Raw genomic sequence first — 18,875 nt, forward strand, 5'->3', positions numbered from 1 at the left:
CCCTGAGAACACAGTCAAACAACAACAAGGAATTCACAAAGACTAACAGAAAACACAGAACCTAAAAACCACAAAACTAGGGCCAACAGGGTGGGTGGAGGGGGTCTGGAGGACAGGTTTGGGCTGACAGCCCAGGGGCACAGCGGAGGACCCGGAAGGGTTCTCGGGCAGACGGCCCGGGGGCAAGGCAGAGATCAAGGATGGGGTCTCGGGCGGACGGCCCGGGGGCAAGGCAGGAAGAGTCAGGGGGCCGGGCCCGGGGGCGAAGACCGCGGCTCTCAGGGGGCCGGGCTCGAGGGCGAAGACCAGACAGCTCCGGAGGCCGGGCAGGACCTGGTGTCGGCCGAACAGGAACCGGAGCCGGTGGGACAGGCCTCGGCAGGATCCCCCACGGAAGAGGACCAGGAGTTGGCAGGACCCCCGGCGAGATGGCGGGGACTCCAACGGAACAGGACAAGGAGTTGGAAGTACCCCCGGCAGAAGAGTTGTCGGCAGAACCCCAAACGGAACAGGACCAGGAGTTGGCAGGACCCCCGGCAAGACAGGAGATGGCGGGGCCTCCAACGGAACAGGACAAAGGGTTGGCAGGACCCCCGGCAGAAGAGTTGTCGGTGGGACCCCCAGAGGAACAGGACATAGGATTGGCAGGACCCCCGGCAGGAGAGTAGTCGGCGGGACCTCCAACGGGACTGGACATGGAGCTGGCAGGACCACCAGCGGAACCTCCAATGGCAAAGGACATAGGGTTGGCAGGACCCCCGGCAGAAGAGTAGTCGGCGGGACCCCCAACGGGACAGGACATAGGGTTGGCTGGACCCCCGGCAAAAGAGTAGTTGGCGGGACCCCCAACGGGACAGGACATGGAGTTGGCAGGACCCCCAGCGGAAGAGTTGTCGGCGGGACCCCCAACGGACAGGACATAGAGTTGGCAGGACCCCCAGCGGAAACTCCAACGGCACAGGACATTTGGTTGGTAGGACATGAAGTTGGCAGGACCCCCGGCAGGAAAGTAGTCGGCGGGACCCCCAACGGGACAGGACATAGGATTGGCAGGACCCCCGGCAGAAGAGTAGTCGGCGGGACCTCCATCGGGACTGAACATGGAGCTGGCAGGACCCCCAGCGGAACCTTCACCGGCACAGGACATAGGGTTGGCAGGACCCCCGGCAGGAGAGTAGTCGGCGGGACCCCCAACGGGACAGGACATAGGGTTGGCAGGACCCCCAGATCGGGAGAGTAGTCAGCGGGACCCCCAACGGGACAGGACATGGAGCTGGCAGGACCCCCAGCGGAACCTCAAACAGAACAGGACATAGGATTGGCAGGACCCCCGGCAGAAGAATCGTCGGCGGGGCCTCCAACGGCACGGGACGTAGGGTTGGCAGGACCCCCGGCCGAAGAGTAGTCGGCGGGACCCCCAACGGGACAGGACATAGGGTTGGCAGGACCCCCGGCAGAGTAGTCGGCGGGACCCCCAACGGGACAGGACATAGGGTTTGCAGGACCCCCGGCAGAAGAGTAGTCGGTGGGACCCCCAACGGAACAGGACACAGGGTTGGCAGGACCCCCGGCAGAAGAGTCGTCAGCGGGACCGCCAACGGGACAGGACATAGGGTTGGCTGGACCCCCGGCAGGAGAGTAGTCGGCGGGACCCCCAACGGGACAGGACACAGGGTTGGCAGGACCCCCAGCGGAACCTCCAACGGCACAGGACATAGGGTTGGCAGGACCCCAGGTAGAAGAGTAGACGGCGGGACCCCCAACGGGACAGGACATAGGGTTGGCTGGACCCCAGGCAGGAGAGTAGTCGGCGGGACCCCCAACGGGACAGGACATAGGGTTGGCAGGACCCCCGGCAGGAGAGTAGTCGGCGGGACCCCCAACGGAACAGGATCTGGTGTCGGCAGGACCCCCGGCGGAACAGGTGACGGCGGGACCTCCAACAGGACACGGGGAGCTGGAGTGGGCCGGAACACCGACAGGACACGAGGAGCTGGAGTGGGCCGGAACACCGACAGGACACGAGGAGCTGGAGTGGGCCGAAGAGCCGGAACGTGAGCCAGAATCATAGCTGCTGGGCCGGCACTGGAGTCGGAATTGAAGCCGGAACCATGGCTGCTGGGGCCGGCACTGGAGTCGGAACTGGAGCCGGAATTGAAGCCGGAACCATGGCTGCTGGGGCCGGTACTGGAGTCGGAATTGAAGCCGGAACTATGGCTGCTGGGGCCGGAACTGGGGCCGGAACCATAGCTGCTGGGGCCAGAACTGGGGCCGGAACTGGGGCCGGAACCATAGCTGCTGGGGCCAGAACTGGGGCTGGAACCATGGCTGCTGGGGCCAGAACTGGGGCTGGAACCATGGCTGCTGGGGCCGGAACTGAGGCTGGAACCATGGCTGCTGGGGCCGGAACTGAGGCTGGAACCATGGCTGCTGGGGCCGGAACTGGGGCTGCTGGGGCCAGAACTGGGGCTGGAACCATGGCTGCTGGGGCCAGAACTGAGGCTGGAACCATGGCTGCTGGGGCCAGAACTAGGGCCGGAACTATGGCTCTTGGGGCTGCCAGCCTGGACCTGCGACGCCCCCTCCCAGGAGCCCCCTGGAGGCTCCGTGGACCTCCAAAAGCCAGACGAGCTCCAGAGAACGGCTCCCGGACAGGAGCAGGAACTGGGGAAGAAGCAGAGGCCGACTCCAGACGGAACACACCGAGGCGTATGGTGTCAGGTTGGGAGTTGGGAAGGCAGGGAGCTAACATGCCTGGGGCTAGCAGGCCGGGAATCACACACCGAGAGGAAGTCCAAAATCCAGCCAGGTAAGAATTTCACTAAACCTGGTTTCTCCATAGCCATCTGGTGCGCCTCATTCAGAGCAGCCTCTCGCTGCTGAACACCGGACACTCCCCTCCACTTATCAGAGCAGCCAGCCAAAGAAAAGGAAAAACTGAGTAATTCTAGCTCAAAATAATCTGCTGGGCCCATCCTTGTTGAGTTCCTTCTGTCAGGGTTGAGTGAAGCAGGCAGGACCCAAATGCAGATTTCAAAGAAAAATACCTTTATTCCAAGGCCAAAATGTCAAAAACAGAACACTACCCCGAGACACAGTCAAAGACAAACAAGGAACTCACAAAGACTAACAGAAAACACAGAACCTAAATGCACACAGGACTAATCAAACAAACAAGAGACAGGTGAGGAGGGAGGAGAAAACCCAGGGGCACCAGGTGAACACAATCGGGTAATCAGGTAGGAGGGAAAACAGACAGAAAGCAACAGGCAAGACAGGGGGTGAACACTTTTCCAAATAAAACAGGAAACCAAAATCAGAAAAAGACAAGACAAAACACAACACAGACAGATCGTGACAGTTTGTTATGTTTTTATCAATAACCACGCCTGCAAGAATAATAATCTGCAGTAGAAGCGGGAAATATTTTACGTAAAGGAAATGCAATGAAACACAAAAGAAACGTCTTCATTTGGCAATGTTTAAGATTTTTATTGTTTTGGTTTCAACTTAATTATGATCATAGATTCTCCTAAAAAGGCCAAAACCTTCCTTTCCTGCGGAAACTTTTACGATGGGTTTTAATCAGCATAAGCCATTCCTTTAGTAGAGAGCTCTGTCTCAGAGCAGACGGCGCAAGGGGGCAGGGAGGAAGGGACGGGGTGGGCCGCTGCTGCTGAGACGTGACTCTTTGTCGGACGTCCTGCAAGAAAATTCATTTCTTCTTGTCGGCCTTCTGTGCAGACTTGGTGACCTTTCCGCCGGAGGGGAGCTTCTTGTCCACAGACTTGATGACACCAACGGCAACAGTCTGCCTCATGTCACGCACAGCAAAACGACCTGAGAGGAGAAGGTGGATATGAGAAAAGAGACAAAAAGGAGGAGGCAATGAGAGGCCGAAAAGATGCCATCCTATCTATGTTTATTCAACTTTTTTTTTAAATAATTAGTCTTTAAACATTTGTGGGTTTTTTCCGTCTATTTCATTATAGCTAAGAAAAAAACTAGCTGGCAGGCTCTGTTGTGATTGGTCAACCGTTTAGAGATGTCCCGCCCCATAGTCTATCATGTGCAATGTGTTGGAGCACCAGCCAATAGAAGAGTGAGTGTTGCATAGTGATTCCATTATGTTACGGAAGTAAAAAGGAGTCCAATTGAGGCGTTTCAGGGGATTGGGGAGTGTGAGGGAGAAAGTCCCTCTGGAGCCTTTGCAGAACATTTACCTGTACCGAAAACCGTAATAACACACTACAGGAAAATAAAACTCAAAAAAGCCTAATAGGGCCCATTTACGGGGTGGTGACTTTGACGATTGATAAAGCTGTTCTCTTAGATATTGCAATATAGCAAAAACATTTCTTTATCGTACTAAATATAGTCTTTGGCCCCAAAACTTCCCATAAACATAACATACTATAATAAAGGTAAACACAAAAGTGCCAGTAGAAAAGTATGATAAAGGTAAACAGTCAGAACAGCAATATAATTTCAATGTATGCCCTGAACTTGTATTAATGCGTTCCAAAAATCGTAGATTCTGCATCATAACATTTGTTTAAAATAAAGGGTTGGGAACTGTTAATCTCTATTCTTGTGCATATGTACTAAGGAGGCACATTTTTTATGATTTCCTTACTCTTCAACCATGTCAATTATGATTGATTGAACAATTATTCAAATCTTATAGAAAACGTAATGTCTTTCCCTTATTATAGTGATACTGAAATACTGTAAGTGACAGGAGCCAATTCAACCTCTTTATCCAAATAATCTTCCAAACATGATTCTGAGTGACTGTCAGACTTCTTGGAGTGCATGAAGGCATTTCAAGCTTTTCTACTTGGAAACAACCTCTACAGCACAACATCTAACAAAACGATGATATAGTAAAAATGTGTACAATAGTTCATCATAGATGTTGTGTTTCTGTCCACCTGATGAATGGTAAGTATTTACTGAATTTTTTCTCTGTTTTCGGTCTTCACCAGCTCCTGGGGGAAATAATTGGCTTTATAGCTGCAAATTGCTCCACTATGTTCCCAAGCTTGTCTCGGTCTGTCTGTCCTTTTTTTTAATGTTAGGGAGGAAGCATACATAAATATAAGAGATATTGGCAATTGCTTGTTCTCATTGACCGCTGTAATGAGACTAGGAGTTGGTTCATTGAGAAAAGTAGATGGCGGTTCTCCTCCAGTCAGAGAAGCATTATACCATTGTAGAGGAGGAGGGCACGATTCAAATTCTATGTACTATTTTAGGAAGGTAACATAATAGATCTGTGTGGAGTAATAAGTGGAAGATCTTTAGTCTCTGAGAGATTCTGAAGCTTAAAGGTAGGGTAGGTAAGAATGGAGAAACTCCTCCAACACACACAAACGCGCACATGACCAATGAGAATACGAGATAAGTTTGTGCACGAGATGGAAGGCTGACAGGCAGGTAGGCCATCCATTTATTTTAGCCGGGCCGGCTAAAATGATTGGTCGTGCTTTTTACAGTACTACGGCTTCCACAGATGACATTTTTGTATTTATTGTCAAAGCATTTAATGGATTCAGAGCATTCCATGGAATATAACAAAAAGTGTTTCTGAAGTGAATTACCTACCCCACCTTTAAGTGGATGGTTAATATGTTTCCTTCACACTTTTGCTTTTGTCAATAGCCTACACCCACTTTTCCACCTCAGACAAAGTACCAAACATTTTTAGAAGAAAAACTTTGAATTATTCTTTTCCTATATTTCAGCATTTCCCTTCAGTTTGTTTTATGTGTAAATAGGAAATGCACATTAAAAACTAATAGACGGAAATGCAGGTCGTAAGAGCTGACATGGAGTTGGCTTCTATAAAGCTGCTGAGGTTTTATACTCAGCCATTTGCAGCTTTAATTAGACCTTGTCTCACAGTGAAGTTTTGAATTGTTGTAGCATGTGTGACCCGTTCTGCAGGTCCTTAACATCTGTTAGGGTGTAACCGTCATTGACGTAAGCAGCTACAGGGGCGGCAAAATGTCTGCATTGATAACCATGTATACATCGAGGAATCATAGGAGTGAGTCACTCACCCAGAGGCGGATACTGGGAGAAGCTCTCAACACACATAGGTTTTCCAGGCACCATGGTGATGATGGCGGCGTCTCCAGACTTCAGAGCCTTGGGGTTGTCCTCAAGCTTCTTGCCGGATCGACGGTCGATCTTCTCCTTGAGCTCGCTGAACTTGCAGGCAATGTGAGAGGTGTGGCAGTCCAGCACGGGGGCGTAACCCTGGGAGATCTGCCCGGGGTGGTTCAGGATGATGACCTGCAGAGGGACAGAGGTTAAAGGAGACACATCCAATGAGCTGTTCTCCAAGAAGAGTGGATGAAGATAGACTGTCCACTATAACAGTGTCACTAAGTAGTCTGGTTCAATGTACATTATGATGCATAAATATAGGGGATATACATCTTTTCACCAAAATTGGTTAAGTACACCTTCACGTTACGATTAGCTAGATTTAAAACTTAGCATCCCACTCAGTTTACGACCAACAATTTGGGTTGTTTTAAACGCTTCCACAAAGAGTTCATGCAAAGTGTATATTTATATAGCCCAATATCACAAAATATGTTTGTCTCAGTGGGCTTTGCAGGTTAACAAACATAGATGACAGTGTTAGGAGCTAAATAATATTACAAGAAAATAATAAAAAGACAAAGTAGAACGTGAAATACAAATAAAATAGATAAAAATAAAACCAAATAAAATACAAATAATAAATAAAATACCATAAGATGTAGGACTCAGGAGGATAAACATAGAGTAATCTTGAAGCAGCTTTAACGTTATGCTTTCTTAAAACAGGAACGTCTTCAGCACACTCTTATTATCGTGACTTGATGAGGGGAGTATGTATGTACATTTTATTAATAGTAAGGATTTTGTAAAAAATCCACATGCTTGATTTGTATTTTTTTTGCTGTCATAACATCTGCCTAGAGAGTGTAATCTAAATCTGCCATGAGAATTGGCACATTTCAAGAAATGTCTTTGACTGGGTCCAGAACTTTGAATACGCCCTCTACTCTGGGCTGACAATTCTTTCTGACATCAGGCAAGAAATGTCTGTTATTCTGCTTTGTCACTGTCTCTTTAAACTGTATATTAAACGAATAACTCACTTGGGGATAAATATGAGTATATTTACGTAATATGAGTTCAATTTATGTAAAAACGAACACTCACTTGGGCGGTGAAGTTGTCTGCGGCCATGGGTGGGTCGTTCTTGCTGTCTCCAGCCACGTTTCCACGGCGGATTTCCTTGACGGACACGTTTTTGATGTTGAAGCCAACGTTATCACCAGGGAGAGCTTCAGTGAGAGTCTCGTGGTGCATCTCCACAGACTTCACCTCAGTGGTCAGGTTGGGGGGCGCAAAGGTGACGATCATGCCGGGCTTCAGGATGCCGGTCTCCACACGGCCTACGGGTACTGTTCCAATACCTGGGAGAGCAGGGGACGTTTCAGTTTCCTCCAAAGTAAAATAACTTGCATTAGAATAAGCTGAATCTTTGGATGCAAGAGTGTGAGCTGTGATTTAGTTCAATCAATGATCCTGGTTTTATCAATGTTTATTTATATAGCCCAATATCACACATTTTACATTTGTCTCAGTGGACTTCACAGTTTGTGCAGAATATCAGTATGACAATACGACACCCTCTGTCCTTAGACCCTCACATCGTACAAGGAAAAACTTCCAGAGAAACCCCACAGTTTAAAGGGAAAAATGGGAGAAACCTCAGGGAGAGCAACAGAGGAGGGATCCCTCTCCCAGGACGGACAGACGTGCAATAGATGCCGTGTGTAAATCGAAAAGATAATACATTTACAACATAGGTAGTCCAAATGTTTGGAAATGCATGTGTGTATAATAAGAAGATGAATCCACGAGGATATCCATCCAGGAATTATGATCCAGGACCACAGCAACAGGATCAGCCACGACTCAGGATCCCAGCGTAAATAAACACCAAAAATAAATTTGGGGGAAGCTGGGTTATTCGGAACATGAGAGTACACAGAGACAGAGAGAAGGAAGAAGGTGTCCCCCGACAGTCTAAGCTTATAGCAGCAAAACTAAGGGCTGAATCTAATCAGCCCTAACTATAAGCTTTATCAAAAAGGAAGGTCTTAAGCGCACTCTTAAAAACGGATAGGGTGTCATCGTGTCCGCCCGAACACAGATGCTAAACACTATTAACTTAATTAACAAATAACTATGACTAGTAATCTCCAAATATGTTATCCAACAAACTATTTTGGTGGGTAATAAGAGTCGATGTCAAACAGCAAAAATGTCATAAAATCCAAACTGTGACCATATCTACATGGAATATTTTTGACAGCAAAGAAAAAAATCGAAAATGTAGTGAAAAAGCCTCTGTTAGGCTGTTATAACTTCATAAACAAATTGCTATGATTAGTTATCCACAAAAATTTTATGAACACATTTGCCAAAGTCATTAGGCCTAACTGTGACCATATCAACATGCAATATTGTTGACAGAAAAAGAGGAAAGATGGACAATTTATTAAAAAAATTAAAAAGTCAGAACAGCAGATTATGTTGGAGAAAAAATATTTCTAATGTTTGCATTCATCGTTTCTTGTGCTGTTGAGTGCCACATCAGAACTACATCCATTATTTAAACAGTCTATGCACTACACAGGCAGCAAACATTAAGAACAGTCGGGAGACTTTAACACCAGTGACCCAGACACAGAGACATGGTTATATATTGGCTCATGGGCTGCATTTCTCAATATAATCAACAAGAAAAGGCTTGTCCAGAGTTCTCATTGACTAAAACCAAAACCGTTTCCGCTCCATTCCCAGACTTGTAGTCAACTAACACTCGATCCTAAAAAATGTATAAAGGTGGACCAAAAACTATAAAAAACTACCGGAGACATTTGACCCAGGACTAAGACTAAATTAAAAGAAAGCTGACTAAATGAACACCAAGTCAGTATTTCTCTGGCACAGAATAGAGTAAATTAACAACAGTGTTAAAACATCCAAGGTGAAGGAGTATTTTAATTATACACAGATACTATCCAAAAGATCCAGTTTCATCTCTGTGATAGGCCTGTCTTAGCTGTCTGGATCCACTCCCACAGAGCAGATATCAGAGGCTGGATCTAGGTTGTGACAGCTCACTCAAGAGTCTCCAATTTCACCACAAGCTGCTGCTGCTGTTACTGTTGATGGTGCCACACTCAGGTAAGCAACTTTTCTCTGTTCTTCTTTGTTTGGTTGGATTTTTTGCAGCCGGGTTTCAGTCCAGATCTCCTTTTATTTAAGTTAGCATTGACTCGTATGTACAAATGTTGGTTGCGAAGCTCTGTGTTTTGTTTTGATAGGTAAATGAAACCCTTTTCAGATAGAAAAGTGTGACACTGCAGTCTGTTGAATGAATGCCTTTTTTGACATTCGGGCAATGTCTGTGCATAAATGTCACTTCCTGCTTCATTCAGACATGAAATGGTTACAGAGCCTTAATGCTCCCTTGATGTTTGGAGATATTTAGAACGTAGGTAGGAGTGGTGACTCCTGGAAAAGTGCAGTGAGCAGGAAGCCAATGGTAAAGAGGAAGAGGAGTGCTTTCTGCTCTGTCGCAGTGACGTTTAAAAATCCCTTTTTTCCCTCTCTTTGTGATCATTGTTGGAAGCAGCGAGGCTCATTCTGCCCCTTATCAAATACTTCTTATCTATTTCATTAATTGCAAAGAAAATGGTGCTGCATATTTTATAATGTCCAAAAGACCCAATGAGGGGATGTCATTAGCTCAGATGCTCTATGATAAAGGTTCTGATTGGATATTCATAAACTAGAGAAAGAGTGCTGATTGGTATATAATAGCGATTGAAGCGTTATTTTTTAAAACTCTTTTACCATCAATCGGCTTACTTGTTGTGTTCATATTCACACATGAGATCGACATGTTAAATCACATTTACGTACAGTTACAGTGCACATTTGAAGGGGCTTTAAAGTGTTATATGAGGCTAGTCTGTTTTTGTTAATGGGTAGTTATGAGAAAGTAGTGTGCCTTTCTATGACATAATGTTGCCTTCTTAACTGTAACCTGTAATGAAATCACACTCCTTACCGCCAATTTTGTAGACGTCCTGCAGGGGCAGACGCAGGGGCTTGTCTGTGGGGCGGGCGGGGGGCAGGATGGAGTCCAGAGCCTCCAGCAACGTGGTGCCACTGGCCCCGCCCTCCTTACGCTCGACCTTCCAGCCCTTAAACCAGCTCATCTAAAAATGGAGGGTGCCCAGAGAGAGAGGCAAAAAGACAGGAAGAGTCTAAATAAAGGATTATTTTTGGTAAAAAATAAATAAATAATCTAAGGCATATAGTTGAAACTTCTCATAGTGACTACGTGTGTCCGGGGGAAATCCATCATTTTAAGAGGGTAATTATTATAACCAAATTTTTGCTTTTTATTTATTTCTCATGCAAATTACCATCTCATTGAAAAATGTATATTTATTACCTAAATACAAAGCACCGCTATTTACTGACTTTTATTATTTGTGGTTCAAACATTTCTCAAACTAGAACAAATTAAATTACTGTACTGTGGATATTTCAAATATAGAATAATATACTACAGTACTGTATAATATAGTTTTACCTCAGATCAATTATAGTAAGGTTAAAGCTCCAATAGTATAATTTTAACTGGCCTAAAAATAAACGAGTAATAATATAATATACATAAATTCAAACCCATTATGATATAATTTAGACAGCATTGGTATAGACATGATTTTGTCACAAGCTTTTCGACCCATAAAAGTGGGTTAATTCTACAGTATAACCTTGATCACTATAAGAGGTATCCCCTTTATTACCTTTAGGCATAAATTATATAAATCTGAGTTAGTGTCACAGATGTGTGATGGAATAATTTAAAGTAAGTTGACGTGAGACAAGTTGTCCACCTACCAACCAGACAACTTGAGCTTTGTATGTTCCTCACCTTTTCACTGGCCTCCAGCATGTTGTCTCCGTGCCATCCAGAGATTGGGACGAAGCTGACCGTGGCTGGGTTGTAGCCGATCTTCTTGATGTAAGTGCTCACTTCCTTAGTGATCTCCTCATAGCGCTTCTGGCTGTAAGGGGGCTCGGTAGAGTCCATCTTGTTGACTCCTACGATGAGCTGCTTGACACCGAGGGTGTAGGCCAGCAGGGCGTGCTCACGGGTCTGGCCGTTCTTGGAGATACCGGCCTCAAACTCACCAACACCGGCAGCAACGATCAGCACAGCGCAGTCAGCCTGAAGAGGGAGGCCTTGTAAAAAATGCGTGTACATACAAATAGTATAACCAATTGAGACAACATTGAAAAGTGTGTCTACTTCACCTGAGAGGTACCAGTGATCATGTTCTTGATGAAATCCCTGTGTCCAGGGGCATCAATGATGGTCACGTAGTACTTGGCAGTCTCAAACTTCCACAGAGCGATGTCGATGGTGATACCACGCTCCCGCTCTGCCTTCAGTTTGTCCAACACCCAGGCGTACTTGAAGGAGCCCTTGCCCATCTGTTGTGGTTAAAACAACAAAGAAAAAACAGGATGTATAATGAAATATAAGTGGGTATCAGCCAGACAAGTTCAACACTGAACTATAAAGTTTTTCAAAAAAGTTGCTCAGTGTCATTACCAGATGTAATTCAGTTATTATTCAAGACTAACTTAAAGTAGCAATATCATATTTTGATTGTTTTTTGATACCTCTGTTTGGTGACCATTAAATGTTTTATTCCTTAATTAAACAAGATATGCCAAATTGCAAAATGCATCAAATAAAAAAAAAATAAAAGGTATTTTCCTAAAATATAATTTGGTATGTTTGCTGATTTATATCATTTAATATTAAAAATAATAGGAAACATTAGCACCAAAATTGAATGCCAATTTTGTAACATTTATTCAAGTTTATTACCTGTTCCTAATTTTCATTCTGACTCCCCTTTCTCGAAGCATATACTTTTCCAATGTTCCTTTTAAACTCTACCACATCTCATTGTTTTCTTTTACAATATTCACTTAAAAAAAGGTTAAACATTTAACAATGTCTTCATTCAAAACCTGTTTAAACTAAATTTAAACGTACAACTTGACATACAGTAGATTAAACATTGCATTTGGGATTTCGCTCTAGTTTAGTGAATAAAATCGCTCAGATTGATTTAATTCCAGTTTTTAATAAATTGGTATCTATTAGAATATTATGTGCATACTAAATACGTATTTCAATGATCATTTGGGGCTAGTTTTCAGATAGCTGTATTACCCATGAAAGCTTTGCAAGTAATATTTGCCAAGATGTCAACACATTACTGATACTTACAGTAATTGGGGAAAGTCAGTGGCGTAACTATAGACGGTGCAGTTTGTGCAATGCACCGGGGCCCAGAGCCAGCCAGGGGCCCATGCACATTTTTTTAAATTTTGTATATATATTTAACCACATTGACCAGTTCACGCAGTCTTCAAAGAAACCAAGCAACCTAAATTAATTTGTAATTTGTCTCTCCAATAACCATGCTCCCTTTCCTGGCCAAATGGGGGGGTGGTTCGCTGCGCTGGCAGCTCTGGGAGGGGAAAAAACATTTTTGACCGTTGGGGCTCATCCTAATTTTCGGCTCTGATGTAACAACATTCATAATTAAGTAGAGGTAACAACCTTTTCACCCCGGTTACACCTTTCATTTGCCCTGTACGATAAGTGGGCGCTGTTGTTATTAGCATCTGGTGCTAGCTGCGCTAACTGATATAAAAAGAAGATGTTTCTGCAACAATGGTGGAGGGGAGCTCTTTCCTGACAGACTGAGAGCCTGATAACTACAGCTCAGTGAGGTAAAGGACTCTCTCAGTGTTTAGATAGTTAACTTTAGTCAAAGTTATCTCAGTGGGTCTCAAAGGTTTTGATCACAATTTATGTAAACACATTTTCCAAGGCACTTTATAATTATTGGGATAAACAGGTTTGAAATCATTCCAATGTAGGACAGTAAACCAAAAATATAGTTTAAAACTGGAGATAAAAAAAAAAGCATTACTAAATAAATGTTAACTAGGTAAAATAAGATATGAATGAACAACAAAAATGAAATAAGTTACATTTATTTGTTATTGGATATGGCACACTTATTTGATTATTAAAATGTAAACCGATCTTTTTCATATGGGTGTTTAGAGTTGCACCCCCAGATCTAGTCTCTAGTAATTGTGTGCTCAAAGTATTTTCTATGGGGGGGGGGGGGCTAAAATCTCGCCTAGGGCATCAAATTGGCTAGAACCGGCCCTGCTTTCATATCATGTGATACCTTGCGTGACGAGCGAACCGTTTAATCAACCTGTACTGTACTGTAGCTAGCAGCAGCAAGTTCGGCAGCATTATACAAAATGTAATAGCTTGCATTTATAATGTACAGCAAACCAAAGCACAAGAGCGGCGCTCAAAAGAGAAAGGACAAGAGAGAGTGTATGTCCGTGCGTGTGTGAGTGCATCAGCGTGCGCTTATGTTTGGGGCGATGGGGCCCAAAACAATATTTGCACTGGGGGCAATCACAACCTTGTTACGCCACTGGGGACAGTGCATGTGTTTTAAACCATAGACAGACTGTAAAGGTTTAAACAGTAGGTGGCAGTTTAAACCAAGCAATACCAGGGAGCAGTGTCATCCACCACCACACCCGTTTCCCTTACATATCTGATGATAGAAGATCTGTGATTTGCTATGTTTTGTTTAGTGACAACATATAATCAAGGCATGTGTTTCAACAAACCAACCTCAGCGGCTTCCTTCTCGAACTTCTCGATGGTTCTCTTGTCGATTCCTCCGCACTTATAGATCAGGTGGCCGGTGGTGGTGGACTTGCCGGAGTCGACATGGCCAATGACCACGATGTTGATGTGGAACTTTTCCTTTCCCATTTTGATTTACTGGTTATAAACATGGGAAACAGTTATGTTGACTCTACTATGCAATATATGTCAGACTTATGGTATGAGCAGCACTGTGAGGTCATTGGCTGTGAGATAAATTAGCCAACTTTATAGTGAACTGCTGGACTTTAACTGTCATTAAAAGATACTATGAATAATTTAACATTGTGAGTAGTTACAGTACATATCTATGCAAGTTTGAACATCTGAGTAGCGTCAGTAGGGACCCTATGGTAGGGACACATCACGCATTTTAATTTTTTTTTTTTAACGTCTCATGGTTCATCTCTGCGGCATATTAAACCAGTTAGCTAACGTTAGCTCGTCAGTCGTTACGTATTGAAGCATAATATAACTGTGTAGGGCGATTAAACGTCGAGTAATGCGTTCAGTGCGGATGTTAGGATGTTTGACATGAACAAATCAGTTCCGTCTCGTGCACGCCACCGGAAAGGCACTGGATGAGTCACGCGCCATGTGCTCGGTGCCGGCTGCTCAGCCTCCATGTTGTGCCGCGAGCGCAGAGCCGCCATGTTACCGACTGATGCATGCGCGCTCCCGACACAGCAGTGTGCGCGTTCATGACGTTAAACAGAAAAGACTACAATGACTGGCAGAATGATATCCGACAATTTTAGAGCTCAAGTTTTCCAATTAGGGAGTTTGTACACCTAATGCCTTAAGCCCCTTTAGACAAATAGTCGAATAAATGTGTTTAACCATATGATAAAGGTTTGAATAAGATTTACATAGGTGAGCTGGCATGTTAACCCCGTTTGTATGTACCTGGATAACATTTTTATATAATAGGTTGAGCAAGATTGTAGGACAGACCAATTGGCCATGGATCAAGCTTGTATACATGACTCCAAATTCCCTGCTATGTAATAACACTTGCTATTTTTTCAAAGACATGCATACAGTAAAGCTTTTATTAAAAGATGTGTCACCAACCTGTACCCAGCAAATAAGACGTTCCCTGATATAGAGTGTAGGGTAGGCAAAAAAGGACCGTATGTGATCCGTCCCGAGTTTTTATACTGAACTAGGGGAGAGGGAGGGCTGTGCATGCTCTTGTTGCTGTCAGACTAAAATAAGGGATGCCATTGGCTGGGGTGGCATAATTCCTACGAGGAGATTGGCTGGCAAGTGCATCACTAGACAGAGATAGCATGGTCAAAAACAGCTGCACCACAGACAGAGGCAGCCGAAATCTACAACACCTGCAATAATGTAATAAGGGCAGACAAGCCAATTTCAATTTTTTCAAAGACATTTATTTTTATTAGTTACCAGCAGCTTTCTTTCCAATTAAATTTGTGGCATTTGAACAACATTTCCAACTTAAACTTAACTGAGAAGAGGCACCGTCATGTGATTCAGGTAAGTGACAATGCCATTTAGTTCTTTTTCCTGCGAAAACTTTTGCGATGGGTTTTAATCAGCATAAGCCAGTCCTTGAGTAACGAGATCTGCCACAGAGAAGATGATATAGGGTGAGGGCATGGCAGGGGGAAAGGAGTGGCCCGCTGCTGCCGGCACACTTCTTGTTGCTGGATGTCCTGCACGACCATTCATTTCTTCTTGATGATCTTCTCTGCAGCCTTGGTTGTCTTTCCGGAAGCATCCTTGGTCACAACAGCCTTGATGACACCAACAGCCACTGTCTGTCTCATGTCACGGACGGCGAAACGACCTGGAATATACGATTGTCGACATTAGTAATGCATTGTGCACATAAACAGAATGTAGACTTCATTTTTTACATTTTTCAGTTTGTATACAACAGGATTTCAAATACATACCGAGGGGAGGGTAGCTGGAGAAGGGCTCCACAACCATGGGCTTCTGTGGGATCATTTTGACAATGGCGGCGTCTCCTGACTTGACAAACTTGGGGCTATCCTCAATCTTCTTGCCAGAACGACGATCAATCTTTTCGATGAGCTCGGTGAACTTGCAGGCAATGTGAGCTGTGTGGCAATCGAGCACTGGTGCGTAACCTGCGTTGATCTGGCCAGGGTGGTTCAGGATGATGACCTGTGGACACATTTTCATTAGAGCTCTACCAAATTGCAAATATAATATATATATATTTTTATCATTATTTGACCATCAAGCCATTTAAGTGAAATGCTAACCTGGGCGTTGAAGTTGTCGGCTCCCTTGGGTGGGTCGTTCTTGCTGTCGCCAGCCACGTATCCACGACGGATTTCCTTGACGGACACGTTCTTGATGTTGAAACCAACATTGTCACCGGGCATAGCCTCAGTGAGAGACTCGTGGTGCATCTCCACAGACTTCACCTCAGTGGTGAGCATAGCAGGTGCAAAGGTTACGACCATGCCGGGCTTCAGGAGACCGGTCTCAACACGACCCACAGGTACTGTTCCAATACCTGAGTAAAATAATTGGGTTAAGTCACCTAGCTTTAAAAGAAGTTATAACTTACAGCACTCCCTTTGCTAATAAAATTTTCCATTCATACCGCCGATTTTGTAGACGTCCTGCAGGGGCAGACGGAGGGGCTTGTCGGTGGGGCGGGACGGGGGGAGGATGGCATCGAGAGACTCCAGCAGAGTGACTCCACTGGCATTACCCTCCTTACGCTCAACCTTCCATCCCTTGAACCATGTCATCTGAGGACAGATTCAAAATAAATAATTAGTTCCAAGTCTAATCCAACCTGTACACAAGTCAAGCACCTTAAAGTAACATTTCTCACCTTTTCACTGGCTTCCGAAGCCAGTGAAAAGGTGAGAAATGTTACTTTAAGGTGCTTGACTTGTGTACAGGTTGGATTAGACTTGGAACTAATTATTTATTTTGAATCTGTCCTCNTATACTTGAAAAATACGAATACCCACTACCAGCCGGCCATGCTGGTAAGGAGAGTATTGCGCACTCACGCAAATGCGCAGATCGATATGTGCTTCTTGGCCGCTCGGGCTGAAGGTCTTTCTGCGGTGATATGTTCCAGTGCGGACACTCGAATGGCCAAGACGCCAGAGACAGCGGAAGGCGGACGACACGTCGAATAGGTCCGTGCTGTGTGGAAGTATCTTGTTGGTGTCAGCATTGGTGTGTCGGGCCTTTTAAATGTAGGGGACACACCAAGCTGACACGCAAAAGACACTGACACGGACGGAACCCAGAAACTGTCTGCTGTCGCCACACGTCGGCAGGCCGAAAGACCACGACAGGGTTATGCGCCATGTTGTTATGAGTTTTTGAAAAAGGTACACACACAGATTCCATTATTTGGTCTTAACATAGTGTGCCAAATATTCAAAATATAAAGACCCATTTCTCTATAGTGTCAGGCTGACGGGCTGTGTGCTGTGGCTCTGGGGGTGATGTGGGGGCCGGGATCAAGAAGGGTGGGCTTTGGACCCTCGGTGTTGAATGCACAATCCATTGGAGACAACAAGAGGGGACTCCACCGAGCCCCCTTACAGCCAGGCCCGTTATGAAGAAATCGCCAAGGAAGTGAGCACTTACATCAAGAAGATCGGCTTCAACCCCGCCACCGTGGCCTTTGTCCCCATCTCTGGATGGCACGGAGACAACATGATGGAAGCCAGTGAAAAGGTGAGAAATGTTACTTTAAGGTGCCTGACTTGTGTACAGGGTGGATTAGACTTGGAACTAAATCTTTCTTTTGAATCTGTCCTCAGATGACATGGTTCAAGGGATGGAAGGTTGAGCGTAAGGAGTGGGGATATAGCAGTGGAATCACTCTGCTGGAGGCTCTCGATGCCATCCTGCCCCCATCCCGCCCCACCGGCAAGCCCCTCCGTCTGCCCCTGCAGGACGTCTACAAAATTGGCGGTAACTTTGGACTATCACAGATATCTTAACTACTTGTACATTTTCCATGGTATGGACCGCAATCTTAAGTTCCCGCAGCTCAGCCCCAAAAGACTTAAATTGCAGTTGACACTTCAATGAATCTTCTCCTAATTAATGGATTACTTTGTAGGGTTGCAATGGGGAAGGAAATATGATTGGCTTACCTCTCCCTGCCCAGAGCTCCCTGACGACAGTAACATGGAGGAAAGCCAAACACGGTTCATTTGCATATATTGCCTGCATTGCAACTATACAAAAACGGGTCAAAAATTGGCAAAGTAATCCTTTAAGACTATTTTCTCTTTGTATTGAACAGAGGACCATTTTAAAAAAAATGTCTGCTCTCCCAGGTATTGGAACTGTGCCCGTGGGCCGGGTTGAGACCGGTACCCTGAAGCCTGGTATGATCGTCACCTTTGCTCCTGTTATGCTCACCACTGAGGTGAAGTCTGTTGAGATGCACCACGAGTCTCTGACTGAGGCTTTGCCCGGTGACAACGTCGGGTTTAACGTCAAGAACGTGTCCATTAAAGAGATCCGCCGTGGATTCGTGGCTGGCGACAGCAAGAACGATCCACCCAAGGGAGCTGACAACTTCACTGCCCAGGTGAGTCTGAAGAAATTAAATAAAAGGGATATAAAGTAATATTAACCGTCCTTTTCCTCTTTCCTTCTTAATGACTCGTTAAGTGAAACTGTATTTTGTATTAAACTGAAAAGGACTGAATGTACAGATTCAGCCACTCCACCCTGCAAAGGTTGAAATGAATTATACTTCCTTGGTTATTAGTTTTCTTTTTAAAACCTACATTTTAAAGACCATTCAACAGTGTACATTTTTTTTATTTTGAGGCGCTACCCCAACACCCTAAACCTTCACCACATATCTTCTATTTATTGGTCAAAATGTCAGGTATCTACTTTTAACTATCCCTTAGACCAGGGGTTCCCAAACTTTTCAGCCCGCGACCCCCAAAATAACGGTGCCAGATAGAGACTGGCGACCCCTGTCAAC

The 18,875-nt window shown here is 45.0% G+C and overlaps 3 protein-coding genes and 2 long non-coding RNA genes across 5 annotated transcripts in view; 3 read left to right on the forward strand and 2 right to left on the reverse strand.

Annotated features, from left to right (window-relative positions):
* Window positions 1–3,692: 3,692 nt before the first annotated feature.
* eef1a1l2 (eukaryotic translation elongation factor 1 alpha 1, like 2) lies at window positions 3,693–15,057 on the reverse strand. The gene is made up of 8 exons (XM_010780902.1): window positions 14,963–15,057; window positions 13,853–14,005; window positions 11,416–11,595; window positions 11,033–11,329; window positions 10,154–10,304; window positions 7,225–7,481; window positions 6,066–6,300; window positions 3,693–3,840 (listed from the first exon to the last, which is right to left on the reverse strand). The coding sequence occupies exons 2-8, from the start codon at window positions 13,994–13,996 to the stop codon at window positions 3,716–3,718; spliced, it is 1,389 nt and encodes a 462-aa protein (XP_010779204.1). The 5' UTR covers window positions 13,997–14,005; window positions 14,963–15,057; the 3' UTR covers window positions 3,693–3,715.
* Window positions 8,966–18,875, forward strand: part of LOC104953866 (uncharacterized) — an 18,861-nt gene continuing 8,951 nt past the window's right edge. Inside the window, exon 1 of the long non-coding RNA XR_799269.1 lies at window positions 8,966–9,264. This is a non-coding gene — a long non-coding RNA (uncharacterized lncRNA). The remainder of the gene's footprint in view (window positions 9,265–18,875) is intronic.
* Window positions 11,174–18,875, forward strand: part of LOC104953858 (uncharacterized) — a 7,826-nt gene continuing 124 nt past the window's right edge. The window contains exon 1 of the long non-coding RNA XR_799266.1: window positions 11,174–11,234. This is a non-coding gene — a long non-coding RNA (uncharacterized lncRNA). The remainder of the gene's footprint in view (window positions 11,235–18,875) is intronic.
* Window positions 15,264–18,875, reverse strand: part of LOC104953851 (elongation factor 1-alpha) — a gene marked incomplete in the record, with an annotated part of 5,509 nt that continues 1,897 nt past the window's right edge. Inside the window, 4 exon segments of the mRNA XM_010780882.1 lie at window positions 15,264–15,704; window positions 15,814–16,048; window positions 16,150–16,406; window positions 16,497–16,647. Coding sequence (XP_010779184.1) covers window positions 15,583–15,704; window positions 15,814–16,048; window positions 16,150–16,406; window positions 16,497–16,647 — 765 coding nt within the window.
* LOC104953842 (elongation factor 1-alpha-like) lies at window positions 17,394–18,522 on the forward strand. The gene is made up of 3 exons (XM_010780871.1): window positions 17,394–17,599; window positions 17,686–17,839; window positions 18,211–18,522. Exons 1-3 carry the CDS (start codon window positions 17,414–17,416, stop codon window positions 18,504–18,506), a joined length of 636 nt encoding a protein of 211 aa, XP_010779173.1. The 5' UTR covers window positions 17,394–17,413; the 3' UTR covers window positions 18,507–18,522.

Source organism: Notothenia coriiceps, unplaced genomic scaffold (genome assembly GCF_000735185.1).
Source record: "Notothenia coriiceps isolate Sejong01 unplaced genomic scaffold, NC01 NC01_scaffold00000491, whole genome shotgun sequence".
Classification (NCBI taxonomy): domain Eukaryota; kingdom Metazoa; phylum Chordata; class Actinopteri; order Perciformes; family Nototheniidae; genus Notothenia; species Notothenia coriiceps.